Source organism: Prinia subflava, chromosome 4 (assembly GCF_021018805.1).
Source record: "Prinia subflava isolate CZ2003 ecotype Zambia chromosome 4, Cam_Psub_1.2, whole genome shotgun sequence".
NCBI lineage: Eukaryota > Metazoa > Chordata > Aves > Passeriformes > Cisticolidae > Prinia > Prinia subflava.
Genome location: NC_086250.1, coordinates 32,595,296 through 32,610,597, shown reverse-complemented (window position 1 = coordinate 32,610,597; position 15,302 = coordinate 32,595,296). Strand labels below are relative to the sequence as shown.

Below are 15,302 nucleotides of genomic sequence, written 5' to 3'. Positions count from 1 at the left end.
ATATTTTCTTTGTTTAAAAATAGTGAAAGGTATGCAAGCTGCCCTCCAGATGACAGCTATGAGCAGCAGGAAATTATAAATCTAGTTTGTAAGATTTATGGGCATCTTGGCAAGACTGGGTAGGCCTGAGCAGTTCATTTTTAAGGCTATCATCCACAGGAAGCTGAGGCAGCTCTGATCCTATGTTATGCTAACAGAGGTTATGAAATTGTTATATAGGAACTGTGTTTATCTGAACAAACACACATATTCACCTTCAGGTGGTAAAGGAGGAATAAACAAATCCTACAGTGCAAAAATGAAACTGAGCACACTCAGCTCCAGCACAAATCGCCTCTGTAAGAATCACGGATGAAACAGCTTTTTTATCTCTTAGGCTGCAAGGGGTGGAAGAGGTGCCCTAAGTGCCAGATGGGGTCTGGGTATTGCCTGCCAGGGTAAGAAGGGCCTGTGGTGAGAACAGAGATCTACAGTCAGCTCCTCAAAACTTTACTGAACATCTTCACCCCTCTTTCACAGAGCCTAAAACTCCTTGGCACCCTCCCTCCCAAAGTCAAGAAAACCAGAACCTGGAGTGCTCTCAGTCTCCTCCCAGACGCTTTTTTCCACCCAATACATTCAGCATTACAGCTACGTCCCCAGTGTGGTTTCACGTACATCCCAGCTGCATCCCAGCCTTTTCTCTCACCTCTCCCCACAAACATTTTTCTGGGAATAAGACAAGTGTGAAAGTCAGCAAAGAACTTCCCAGTCTAGCTGAAACTTAGTTAACTATAAAAAATAGCAGCTATTACTCTAAATATTTATGAGTTGCTGCAAATTAAAGAAATGGGAGTAAGTATTAAATAATCACAAGAAATAAATTGAAGGAAATTGGTTTGGTAGAACAGACCAGGCCCAGAAACAGAGATTGCAAAGATATCCACAGACATCCAAATTGTCAGTGCAGTGTAGTGCTACTCAAGTTACTTTTAAAGATGGTATCACAGGTATCCTATTGAAGCAGTAGAGAGCTCTGACGTTAGGAGTGCCATTATACCACAGGCCACAGCCATCAACAAACTAAATCTCTGTTGAAAGCAGGGTGGGAAACACCCGATTTTTTCTCCACAAAATTCTCGAATAACATTTATCTATTTGGGCTAACCTTGCTGTGTCTTATCTATGTTTATTTTGTTGTTCTTGTCACAGAAGTTTAAAAAAAAAGATAAAAATGAAGATTACTACAGAGTTAGGATCTGCTTTTTCTTTTACTATTGGCTGTGAACGAAACTAATGAGTAACTATGGTTTTTACCTCTTTTAGGTTTAAATTGGAACTGGATTTATTGGTTTACTACTTTTTAACATACTTCCCTCCCCTCACATGGTATTTTCCAGAACAAGTTCCTTAAACAGAGGGAAGAAAATGAAGGTCTAAACTGAAGGTAGAGACCTAGTCATACACTTCTCAGGGCAAGTTTACCTTATACCAAGAGAATTCAAAACATATTTATAGTAAAGCTTTATCAGCACAAGATTACAGAAAATTCTGCCAATGATATTTACATGGGTTACATAAAATCACTCTAATTTTACCTAGAATACTTATTTGAAATAATATGTGTCACAGAAAACAGAGCCTCATATAAAATATGTGTAGGTTTTCCTACGATGTGCTTGAAGTTTTCCCTCCCTCCCCCATTCTTCCATGCTCTCATGAGAATTATCTGTCCATTTGCACACACATACAGGCACCAATGCACTTTACATATTTCAAAGTTGTGCCACCTTCTCCATCTTGCATTATGATTAACTTGAAAACCCAGCAAGCTTTAGCTCTAATGATCTATTCCTTTTCTCTGTTGTTCAGAAGGCTGCCATTGCCTAAAATGGTGCAAAATTATTGTTAAAAGCCAAATACACCCTTGTCTCAGCATGAGCAGAAAACACTGTATCTCCACAGACTATGTTATATGTACAATTTCCCGCAATCACAGCACAGGAGAAAACACTTAACTACAACCTCAAGTAACATCATAGCTACTTTTTCAAGTTTGATTAATAAAGTGTCATAATTCTTGAAGATTTGCTGGTTTACTGTTTTAGGGTTTTGGTTTTTTTTCTGAAATGTGAAATTATTAACTAACCTTATTAATTTATATTTGACCAGAAGTAAATTTACCCTCACTGACAGAGTAACTTTAAAAGCACCTGACCAGAAATACTGGCATGAAACCAATAGCCCAAAGAGTACATCAGTGAATCCCTTTATTTGGTTCAAAAGAGAACCCAGATGGTTTGCAAAATTCCTACACTCCATTAGACACAGACTTTCAGAGGGACACAACTGCACAAAATAAACTGCTGTAGTCCATTATCCTTGAGACTATGTCTTGACACTATACTTTAAATCAATCATTTAATGACTTTCTCTCCAGAATAAAAGAGGAAAAAAACACTTAAATGATAGTTAAAAAAATCAGTAACTAGATATAAAAGAATTTAACTTTATCCTGAAGACAGAATATTTGAAAGCATAAAATTAATTTTTGGTGCTTGAATTGAGAGAAAACAATAAAGAATTATACTTTTATCATATTCTAGGCTCATTTCTATACTACTCAATTACATCAGTTGTATTATTCAGCTTTCAAAAAAGCAGCAGGAGCAGAATGTTATTCTTCATTTTCTATACACATTCACTTTCTGTATCATGAAAAGTGACAGGTTTGTTTTGAATTCAGCTTAGTAACTAGCCACAACAGAGTGTGCATTAATGTGGTGTATTTGGGTATGGTATAGCATTGGATGAAATACTAATCCTGTGAATACTAACTCACAGAGGAAGGAAAGTCTCCAGCCTTGTACTTCTAACTGTATCCAAGACCACAGATGATCAATTAACAAACAGCTTGATGTTATTGTTTTAAGTGAAAGGTACCTTGTTATTCAGAATAATAGTAAACATATCTAACAGCACCAAACCAGATGCAGTCCCTTAATGTAATGATTTAAATTACTTATCATCAGTAAAAAAAAACCAAAACAAAAAAAAATAAAACTTCCACAACTTTTTCCCTCCCAGAATATTTTGAAATTCTTGCCGGAAGTAAATCATGATCAAATGGCCAGGAGCTAAAAGCAATTAGAAAGTAAAGGTGTGAAAATTAATACCCCTAAATACTTAAAGACCACATGCTGCTTTGGTCTTTAAAGTGGACGTAGTTTTAATGCCTTGATTTATTGTCAAAGTACTATAAAGAACATTTAAGCACAATAACCAGGTCCTAAACAATGCAACCCTCTGTAACTATGTGTTTATGGGTAGCCACTGGGTCAAGCAGTAGCTAAGATTGCATCAAGAGCTTTCTACCCTAAAATGAGGAAATGGCATCTTACAAGAGTCTGCTACTTACTTAAACAAATGCATCTTTCTAAATAAAGAGAATGTGGGGTTTTCCTCATAGGCTCTGGCAAAAATGAAAAGAAAAACCTGACATGTTGGAGCAGGTTTGACTGTGGCTCTCTCTGCTAACTTTGATTTCTGAAAGGTTGGCATCATCATCTAGACGCAACCAGCTCTATCACAAAGCTTACCTCCACCATTCTTCTGACACAGATAGGGGAATCGCCACACATTCCCCAATCCCACAGAAAATCCAACTTGTGCCAGAATATATTGGAGTTTGCTATTCCAAGCAGGTCTTTCATCTTCCACATCTGAGCCTTCTTCAACATCTACATCTTTTTCTTCCTGATCATCAACCATAAGTTCACTCTTCTTGAAGGCATCATCTGAGGAGTCCTCATTAGAGAGCAGGTCCTTAACTGACTCAATGACCTCATCATCTAGTTCTCTTTTCACTACCTTGCTGTTCTTAGGCATTTGTAATTTGAAACAAACAGCAAGGAGATGACGTTCAGCTGAAACAGATGGACACTGAAGTCGACTCCCTCTGCTTGGGAAAAAATACCAAATAAAAAGACTGAAGATGGTGCCTGATGAGTCCTTGATACCAGGGAATCAAGAGTAAGGACCTCTGTTGCTGAATGCTTGTTCTACTGAAATTATCTGTGGAAAAAAAATTAAAACAGATATTATATTATTACGCAGAATAACTTGACTTTGAAAACATGTGCTTTGTTTTATCCATTTCTGCATATCTCAATGATTTGACAAGAGGACAAAACAAGAAGAAAAGTATGTTAAACTGCTCAAATTGTAGGGAATAAGTCCACCATTTGGTCTAAAAGATTTTATAAAATACATTTCATTCACCTGTTAAGGGTTTTATTTGAGTTTAGTTCGTAAGGACTGGTAGGCTAACTGCTCATAACAAGATTCTTCTTTTCAGGTATAAAGGGTGTGCTCTTTACATAAAATGTAGTAGCCCAACTCCATTACTTCTTCACTTAATAGCTGTACTTGAATTTATTAAAAATGTATTTTAACCAAAGTAAATTAAGTTTTTCAGACCATTTCAGAAAGTCATGCAGTAACTAAATTTTTGACAGAGAGGATGCACCTAGTAGCTCAAAAGCAATGGTGATTTATTTCCTTGTCATTCTTCATCCTGAAATATATAATCACAGTCATAGTTTGAAAGGAGAGATGCTCATCTCTTATAAGCTTTGATGCTTCCAATATTTTTAATTATTTCCTGTTTCTAAGAAACTATCTGAAATATTAGAAATGCCAAATCCATTTTAAAAGCCTACTGTTTCAAATGTGTATGTACAGAAAAAAACCGCCTGTGTTTCAATGCTTGTTTTCTTAAACACAATCATTCAAAAAAGACAGACAGACTTGCTTGCAGCTGCCATACAAAAAGTAACCATAAGATTTTGGGGAGGAATGTTTCTCAATAAATTCTTTGCTAATCACATGGGATAAAACTAGTGTGTGAAAAGCCATCTGCACAATTAAGAGTTTTAAAAGGGATTTAGATTATGTGTTAAACTTCATGAAAGCTCTAAAGAGGGCTTCTGTAAAGAATACAGAAGAAGTCTAATCAAGAACTGCTAACTGACGAGAATCAGAAATTACTTCAGGAAACATGAGACCTTACAGCTTTTGCTTATGGACTTGCTGCAACATCTGGTCCATAGTATGAAGGCTGCATATGTCCTGACAAAATCCCCTGCAGTGGAGAACTGCAAGGGATGTTCACACAGTCCCTGAGAGGTCAAGCACCTCGTGGCTGCTTCCGTGCCAGATCCAAAGGAAAGACGTTCAGTGGCTGGAACCCAGCCCTCAGCTTATCAAGATGAGATTTCACAGCACCAGAAATAAAACCCCTGCCACCACAACTACTACCACCAGCCTCCTAGGCAACAGGGCAATTACTTTTTCCAATCATTTCCAAGGATTTGGAAGTTGAAGCTCACTCCAGTTGCCTACTGAAGTCCATCATAACCTCTTTTCACTGATTCCCTAGACTCCGGTCACTGTCTTCTCACTTTCCCTTCTGTTACTGCCTCCTCTCAGCACCTCTAGCTTTGGCAGTCAGCCCAGTTTTTTTTGGCATAGTAGAACCTACTTGGCTTGTGATCTGCTTCATGTTCACCACTGTCACTGAAGGGTTCAGGGTCCTACAAACCTTCCTTCTGACACGCAGTCAGACTAGCATCAGCCTTTGCTTTGACTGATATCAGTTCTTCAAAAAAAAAAAAAAAATTAGTGTATGAGCTAGACAGAGAACAGTAAATTAGGGAAAAAGTTGTTTTCATACAAGCGAGAAATCCTAATACTCTATCCTGCATATCTGGGCTAAATGAATGTCTGTGTGGGCCTCTTTTCATCTGTTCTGTCTTTTGCAGTGCAGTCTTCAAAGGACTACACCCTCTTCTAGTTCATAAATGATTCAGGGGCTCTTAGTTCTGACTGAGATACCTACGTAGAACCAAAATGTAAACTTAATGTATTAAGTTGAAGCATTTAAGCAGTCCTAATGGAGCTTTGGGACCGTAAGCCACAGCATCTGGTACTTCAAACATTACTTTTAGTCACATTTCAAACTTTTTTTTCCCCTTTGTTCCACTGATGCAAATTAGAGAGCAGCTTCTCAGTTCCAGTAATTAGTAGTAAGTTCAGGGAATACATTAAAATGAAACAGCTGCACATGTGAAACTACATCAGTATTTTTAAGTCTAAAATACTTCTCTGACTGTAATAACAAAAAGAGATTTTCAGTCAAAAAGATACAAGCCATCCATCAGTATTTACTGAAATGTTTTAAAAGGTCATACCTGTTTTAATTATTTTAGATAGAGTAACTTGCAGGGCAGCAATATCCTTTATCTGGAGCTCTCACTGATGAGTCAATTTCAACAAAAATTGCATCAGTCTGTCCTGTCATGCATTAAACATTGCACTGCTACACTTCAGGATAAACGGGCTTGAGACTTTTACTCCTAGCACAGTATTGTAATAATTTCCCTTTCAATAACCTTCTATTGAGCAGTATGTTATCCACAGAAATATCACTGTATAGACTTGCAACATTTGCAGGGTTTGAGAAAACGTGGGAGGCATGCTCAGCAGGCCAGTGCATGGTTCTAACCGTCCTTCTTTCCTAATTATCACTGGCCAGACTGCACCGAGGATGGAGGACAGTCCTTCTGGACACATCACAAATCCAAAGGCACTCTCCAACTGTCAGATTTAACAATGTTTCCCTGTACCAAAGGAGCTGGTACTAAAGGAAATAAGGAGTTCTCTCTAAGAGATACTACCATCAAGTACAAATGTTTGAGGTGTGGTCCCAGCTGGCTTGTGCCAGGCGTCTACTGCTCCGTGCTTGGCACTGCCAGAACGAGCTCAGTGACATGCACAGAAGCCTCTCTTTGATCCAGAACAAACCTGCACAGAAGACTGATATCAAACTACTCAGTTTGAGCTAGGTCTAGATGTGAATGCTCCTGCATGAAGTCTGAATAGGGAGAAAGAGTGGAGTTACTCACCAGCACTGTTTAGCTAAACATGAACTACCAAATAAGCTTTCTTTTCCTTTTCCTCATCAGTGTTGAACTTCAGCACTTCACCATATAAAATGCCATTCTGTGTTCCCACATCATTTGGATGCAGTCCAGTATTGAAGTTCATCAGCATTAAACTAGGAAGTATCACACCAAATTCTGTTAAACATCTTCAGTTAGTTCCAGTGCTTGTTACCTTCTACACTGCCTTGTACAGAAATACAGCACTATGTGATGAGACAGGTAATTTTGTAAATCCCTAGTAAAATGGTTATTTGTTATGTAGATTGTTAATGATACTTAGTAGAAAGTATCATTATATTAGGACTCCAAGTCCTAAATCTTGTCAGGTATTTTAAAACATTACTATGATATTACTAGTATCTTGGATTAAAAGTAAAATGTCTAAAATATAATTTAGCCTTATTAAAGCTGTTTGTTTGTAGGTCACACTTTTTTTTCTGTCTTGGATCTAGATCATGGAATTTGATCAACTGATTTAGTTCTCAGCTTCCCATCCTTTTCATGACTCAAATGATGCAACCTGTCAGGTGAAAACACTGAAGGGAAATTTTTAATATCACATTTATCGGAGAACATAATATTTTTCTAGACTTTTCCATGACTGAAATGAGCAAATAAGAATGGTCTTGCTTTTTCTTATGTAAAATCCCATTTATAAAGAAATCTAAAATTACTCTTAAACTGATTTAACATGTGTCTGTATTGTTTGATGGAATTTAACAGAATGGAAATTGATGAACAGTACATGGTTTGGTTAAAAGACAATTTAGAAAATTATTCTGTCACCGAAATAAGAACAATCAATAATCTGAATTGGCATAAACAACTTTTGCAAAAAAACTTACTAAATCAAACATATGAGTTAGATTGTAATTATGTCTTACTAGCATTGTCCTTGATATACTAAAATCTATTTCTTTCACATACTGAAAGATAAAACAGTGAGTCTTTCCTGACTTTTTGGATATCAAGGAAACTGCAGACCCCAATTTTCTCTCTCAGAACACAGTGGGAATTTTGGGGTTTTTTTTCCATGGAAAAAGAATCAACTCAATGCACCAGCATGCAGAAGTAAAATAACCTGATTAGACCTACACATTACTAGCAGATTAAGCAATAATAATCCCTTGCAACAGGGAATTCAGACCCAAATTAGCTCCCTGGGAGATCCAGGCTCGCTATAGAATTTTGCTTCAGCTTCAGGCCTGCATTCAGATATGCTGGCACAGGGAGGTAAGACTTGCAATCCTTCCACTGACCCAACTTACAAGTGTTTGCAGTGAAACCCAAAGGAACTTCATTAGTCAAAGCACCAAAAGACACATTGAAAAACTTCGCTGTATGTCCTTTTCTCACAATGTTTTTTGTATGGACTGCCTAGTAAGGGAGCTGTCCTGCTTCTGTTCAACTCTGCTGTTCCCCTTCACCATTACACTGGCAATGAATCTTATGTCGGGTTCCTTTCAACGCACCTCTATCAGGGAGATCTGCATGCCAATCACTATGGAGATACCTATGAGAAGAACACTGTACTTCTGGTTTTCTCAGCTGTGTAATACCAATAAACAATTAAAAGTTACGAGCCTGGAGATTTTCCCAACATGTACAGAAAAACAGGCACAAAAAAAAACCCTCACTTACAGATTTGGAAGTATAATCAGTACAGCTGCTCAATGTTCTTGGAAATTCAGCACAAACCTCTATAAAAAGCCATTTGTAAGGCAATTTCATGTTTAAAACATCCCACAATACTACTGCAACGACTGATATAACTGAGTATTAACAAACTTCTAGCAATGTTTTACCAACATAAATTACAAGATAACAATTCTTACATTGTGTTTCTTCTTAAAACCAGCATTACCCTATGAAAAGGAAAGACAAAAATATTCTTTTCTAACAGTGTACTTTTTTCTTTTATAATCTTATTTTTACTTGTGATGGAAACACAGGCATTTGACAAAATTATTTAGGTTTCATTTTTAATGCATTACAAATAATCCTCAACACCTTTTCACATTCAATGTTTACCACTGAAGGGATTAAAGAGATCAACATTCTATTCTTCAGAGCACTGCATTCTTCCCTGAGGAAGCAGTTGCATACCAACATGCTGCTGTGAGGGTGGCAAAATGCAATAAAAGGGTGCAGCCAGTTCACAACACTCTAATTTCCGCTTTGAAAGTAGATTGTGCCAGTGTGGTGTACCAGTCCAGTCCCACACACTTGTATCCTATGTTCCTGTTCACCAAATCTGCCCTTTGACTCCCAATGAAGAAACCAGTATGGTTAAGCAGAGGACACGGAACTAAAAGTCAGGATTCTCACCATGACACGTTTATAAGCGATCTTTATTGATATTCATGCCAAATGCTTCAGTCTGTATGAAATCACTGGAGAAAAATCATATGCAAAAGTGAAGGAGAGGAGCCTGGGAAGAAAAAGTATGATGGGATCAACCAATACAGAAAATGAAAACTGAAGGTTTACAAGCAACGGACTGCTGTAAGTCTGCAAAAAAGAAATCTGTGCAGACAGGATGATGGGAATACCCAGTGAGCATCATATTTGAGGGTAAAAGACAGGAAGAAGACTGCAGGAACCAACTAGATTTCATGGGAGTACCGTGACTGTGAAGAATGGCTATCGCTGCGGGAATCTGTGTACAGATAATTATTTCTGGAAGAGTTACACTGGTACAGTACTCATTGCACAGACTGAATTACTGCTGCAATGCAGCATTGTGTTCTTTGGCGGAAATAGGAACACACACCATAACCTTTTTGCCTAGTCAAGCCCATTCTATCTATGAACTCAAACAACCATTATGCTGCTCCTCAGTGTGAACGACACCATGTAGCATTTTTCCTTACCTAATTTAATACAGCCTGGCACTAAGACATAGATCCAATAGGTGCTTAATTCAACTGCAATTAAAGATAATTATATTTTATACAATTATACTTGTATTAGCATGTCTCAGAAAACATCACTGAAGAATGTAAAGAGATCTGTTACACATTCATGACACTGTAAAAAAATAAGAGCTCTGTGGGCTATGGAAGTCTTAAGCACATTAGAAAAAGCTTCTATTCTGATGTCTACAGCAGAATCACTTATACTATAGCAAAACTATTTAAAAATGCAAGACTAAATTCACACCTGCTGCAGATACAGGTAGTTATACAGACTTCAGTGACACTGCATCTGCCTCATATTGCTGGGAATTCGTTTTCCATTCCTATAAAATTTTGTGCATGGCTTTATCCTACAAGAAACCGTGCACAGACCCAAATGCAAAAAAATTAAGGTCCAGATTAGTCTCCTTAAGTTCTAGTTACAGGACTCCCTACTATTATAGAACAAACACAATAAATTGACAAAACCCACAAAGTTTCTCTCTCAGGATTGTTCATTATCAGCAGACTTGATCTTAACAGCTTATATGCCTACTGCCAAATCACTGGCCCAAAAGAAACATCTAGAGACAGAATGTTACAACCTAGAGCTCTCAAATGTCAGTTTTTATTTTCATTGCACATAATCTCTAAAGAATTAAATTGCCTTACTCTAGTTTCTCACTTCTGCTTTCACAGGTTTCTCAGTATTTTCTTCTCACAAATTAACCTCACTGAATTACTTCAGAGACTTACAGGATGAGCTAATTGTAACCTCCTATTCAAATGGAGAAAATATATCACTTACTCAGTAGTTTTTTCTTATATGTACTTGAAACAAAACTCCATATTCTAAGCTCACCATGTAAGATAGAAGAGAACAGTGAGTTTATTGTACAATTTTATCACACTTCTCAAAAGTCAGAAGTTATAAATATATATTAAATATTTCAATAAATTGTTAAAGCTATTAAAATTGCAAAATCAATTACTGAAAATTAGATATTACCAGATACATAGTTGCCTTGAGACCCTAATTCTCTGACCTCTGTGCTTTAGAATGGATCAATAAGTAAACCAAGTTGTCCTTGGGAAGAATTTATGTGATTACTTCTTCCTCTGTGTTTTTGACACACAAGCAAAAAGCCGAACTGAACACACGGGTTACCTCTCATCACATCTGATTATTTGATTTCATTACATCAATCACGCTTTCAAGTTATGTTACAATAAATGCCTTTGTCTTTAGAAAGAAAATTATTAACACCAATTCCACTATGGAAAACCAAACACTGTAAATGTCCTATTACAGTTTTCATGCCTTCTCCATTTTGGCTTAGGGAGAGCATGCTGAATTATTAAAATTGCAGTACACATTTCTGACACTTGAAACGCAAAACTGTCCTCTGCCAGCAGCAAGAAACTCCTTTCCCAAAGTGGAAATAGACTACTGGCACCATGACTCGAGGCACTGTCATCCACAGCATTACACAAACTTTTTCTTTGCTTTCTCCCATACAAACAAGGAATCCCTAGCCTTAGGAGCGAAGGATAAGAATGCAGAGCTCTGTTTTAGTGTAGGCTTATGGGAAGCTCAGCCCAGTTACTGCCACTGCCTAATGCAACCCTTCTGGCAGTTACCACGGCATTTTCACACCACTTTGTACCCTCCAGCCTGATCTGTGCTTCCAGCTCTTCAGCAGAATAGCATTTGGTTGTCATTTGTCAATGATGCTTATTTTCCTAAATTATTTCAATAAATTTCCTGAGTAATGGCAAGGTTACTCTGGAGTCGCTCAAGTTTTAATCGGCCACCTGCTGATAGGTCAAAGTTATTCTGCAACTGAAACCCAGAGATCTCTAAAGTCACATGGAAAAGCTGCTACCTTTGCTATGCTGACCTATAATATCTGGGACTGGAAACTGCTCTTCCAAAATCAACAGGTATTTTGTCTTTCAATTAACAGCATTACTCATGGAGACGAGTGAAATGGTCAGAACAATGGAAAGTAGTTGAGAAAACAGGTTAAAATGTCCTTAATGTTGTATACACTTCTGCTACGCTACTCTAGAGAATTCCCAAAAAACAAATCTTCCCAGAAAGATTCGACCACAAATACTTCAAGAGGTAATTCCACACCACTTGTGCAGTGACTACTCCTCAACAATGTAATCTATATCAAAAGCAATAGCTGCAATGTTTTTCTGAATAATCTGTTATTTTTTTCTCTGACTAATTCAACATTTGAAAAGTTTTGTGCATACGGGCTTTTGCAGTATGGAAAAAAGACAACTATAAGAGTGACAAGACATGAAAGGTCAGCAGGAATCAGATTATGCTTGAAAACTAGTTTCAAGATGCCTTGGCAGTTCCACACACTCAGTTTTCAGTATTGGTGACACATTTGAACAGTTATGAAATGGTTTGGTTTTTCAAGCACAGATCTAAACCAATGGGATTTTTTATTCTTGAGTCTGAAGTGCAGAGCTGAGCCCAAAGGGAGTGTCTGATATGTACTGCATGCAGGCTGTGATTCTATGGTGATCTTAATACGGGGTGTGGGTAAACAAAAAACTTCTTTATCAGCCAAAACAAAATTAAGCAATCTTTCGTAAGTGTTTTTCACAGTTGCCTTTCTAATGTGATGCTGATAATGGGAAATATACTGCTAAATAGAAAGAAACTGATTATGTTGTCATCGGTTTTTAATCAAACGGAGAAAGCTGCCTGCATAATACATCCAGCATATATTTGTATGACATCAGATAATAAATTCTTTACTTCATTTACACTTTCCTTTGCAGGAGGGAAATGGGGTCCACATCCTATGGCATGCCACAGTGACACACAGATGGTAACATACTGTTTAAAAATTATTAGGCTTATCTTAGAAAACAGAACTACAGCAGTAAGCTTGTTATGTACCAGTATAACACTGAAAATAAAACAGTTGATGATAATGTGGTCTTTAACAAGTAAAACAAAGTGCAATTTACTTAAACAGATGAAATCCCATCACAGCTCTCATGTGTGCCAGGTCAGTGTGTGTGGACATATTACAATCATGTCATTTATTTCCACAACAAAAGCGAAGAAATTCCGGTTCGCTCTAACACTAGCAGAATGAGAACAAAACCAGGCAATACGGGCATAGAAAATTAGATGGATTAATAAGCAAACCGAGGAGAAAAGGAATCACTAGAAAACTGTAGGTATGTATCAATCTACCCTGTAGACACGCCGTAGTACACGGCGGGCTGCAATCACCAGAATCCTGCACAGAAAATAAATCCAGGAGGCACAAAGGTTGGGAGAAGGTCCTCATTACCATACCCACCCAAACATGGCTGACACCGGGGCGCAGCAGCCCGGGCCGCGGGGGTTGCCCCCGCCTCGGCGGGCGAGACGCGAGCGGCGCGGCGCTGGGGGCACCGGGCGGCCCCGCCGGGCGACGCCCACGCTCCGCAGCGACAATGCAGCGCCGGGGCTCGGCCCTCGCCCCCTGCGCGTCCGCCCGCGGCACGGTGGGGATGGAGCCCCGGCCGTACCCGGCTCCCTCAGCAGCAGCTCGCCCCGCTCTCCCCGAGCCCGGGCTGCTCCGTGCGGCAGGCACATCTCCGCCGTGCTCCCGCGGGGACACGGCCCGCGCCGCGCTCCTCCCGGAACACGCGCTACACATGCGTCTGCGATTTTTTTACGCAACACACGGGAGATGAATGAAATTTCTTACACTCGGAAAAAGATATAAATTCCTCGCCCTTGCCAATAGGAATAATAATAATAACGCTGATTAAAACAGCCCCGTACATCTTTTTAACCTACTGCCGAGTTATAACACATGGGCGGCTTCTAACCGGCGCTCGCTATTGTTTCCCGAGGGGCCGGCTCTCCCCACCAGCGAGAGCCTGGCGCCGGGGCGAAGGCAGCCTCTCCGGTGGGCTTTGAGGATCCCCGGCGCGCAGGCAGGCGGACACCGGGCGGAAAGAAAACCCCCCCACATCTTGCCCCTTCCCGCCCGGCACCACACGCGAGGCGGCCGCGCTCCCCCACGGGCCCGGCCGCATGGCAGGACTGGGGCAGCGCGAGCCGCCCCGCGCACCCACGCTCGGCGCCGCGCCGCGCTGTGCTGTGCCCTGCCGCGCCGCGCTGCCCTGCTGCGCCGTGCTGTGCCCTGCCGCGCCGTGCCCTTCCGCGCCGTGCCGTGCCGTGCCCTGCCGCGCCGTGCCCTGCCGCGCCGTGCTGTGCCCTGCCGTGTCTTACCTCCGCCCGCCGGGCGCCAGCTGCGAAAAGGGGGGCCGGTTTCCCCCGCGGGGCCGTGCGGGCGCGGGGCTCAGCGGCGGGCAGGCGGTGGCAGCCACATGTGCCCAACCCTCACTGCGGCGGCGTTTAAAGACAGACATAAAAGCGGCGGGGGGAGAGGAAGGGGGAGGGCAGCGCCGGGCCGGGGGAGCCGCACCTCCTGACGCAGGGAGGAGCGCCCACCCCCCGCCTGCAGCAGCATCTCTCTGCCGGAGGCGGGCGGGTGGAGGCAGCCGCGGCGGCGAGAGGACGAGCAGGGCGGGGGCGCATCTCCGGCGCCGCGCCAAAATCCCCGCGGCCAAGCTTGGGCACCGCCGGTGCCTCATTTCTGTCCTCATCTTCATCCCCTGCTGCCTCTACGGCCAGGCTCGTGACGGTGCCCAGGGCCCCCGTGCCGCTCACGGGCTGCGAGCGGCCCGCCCTGGCCTTCCTGTCGGTGCGGTGGCGGCGTACGGGCGGGGGGTGGGGGGGAGGCACACAGGCGGGAGCCTCCTTGGGGAGCACGTAGCCTTTCCAAAAGAAGGGGATTATTGGGAATGATGGTGTGGGACCCAGGAAGGAAGAGAGGTCGGTCGGAGCCACGGGGCGGCCGCAGCGAGTACACCTGCGTGCCTGAGGCCAGCAGGCGGCTGAGAGTAAGCCTGGGGGCAGAAGGGATGGAGAGGGACGGTGAGAAGTGTGGAAGGCACCGAGCATCCCCGTGGTGGTGGTGCATAGGTCTTGTAGCCCTGGCAGTTGCTTCAGTCGCAGGAAGGTGATGTTTCGCTTCAACGCCTCCCCTAAACATTCAGTCATTGTGTTCACCGCCCTCCGGTTAGTTTTTTCTCTGCTTGCATTTCTGTTCGGGGAAGAAAAAGGAAAAGGCATATCGATCCTGTCTAGCAAGGAAGACTTGTAGTAAAGATGAGGAAGTTCAAAGGCGCGGCAGCCAGGTGGGAGAGGCGCATTGGCTTTGCTAAGGATACGCACGATCGGGAGGAGAGTGAACTGGTTTTATGTTCGCTTTGTGAACAATTATTGCAACAGCTTCAGTCTTAACATACATAACCTTATTATACCTCGTGAATCAAGGAGAGATTTTCCTTCAGAGCAGGGAAGATAGTCTGCCTAGATGATTTGCAT

At 41.4% G+C, this 15,302-nt stretch overlaps 1 protein-coding gene across 4 annotated transcripts in view; it reads right to left on the bottom strand.

The window, feature by feature from the left end:
- The window catches only part of SLC6A15 (solute carrier family 6 member 15), a 36,518-nt gene extending 22,185 nt beyond the window's left edge, over positions 1-14,333 (bottom strand). The window contains exons 1-2 of one of the 4 annotated variants that reach the window (XM_063396389.1): positions 14,142-14,333; positions 3,579-4,053 (exon numbers count right to left, since the gene is read on the bottom strand). In XM_063396389.1, the coding sequence (XP_063252459.1) occupies positions 3,579-3,867 (289 nt within the window). In that variant the 5' untranslated portion in view covers positions 3,868-4,053; positions 14,142-14,333. Of the gene's footprint in view, positions 1-3,578; positions 4,054-13,218; positions 14,109-14,141 lie in introns of those variants that run through there. The other 3 variants (XM_063396390.1, XM_063396391.1, XM_063396392.1) reach the window with 3 other exon arrangements.
- Between the last annotated feature and the right edge of the window lie 969 nt (positions 14,334-15,302).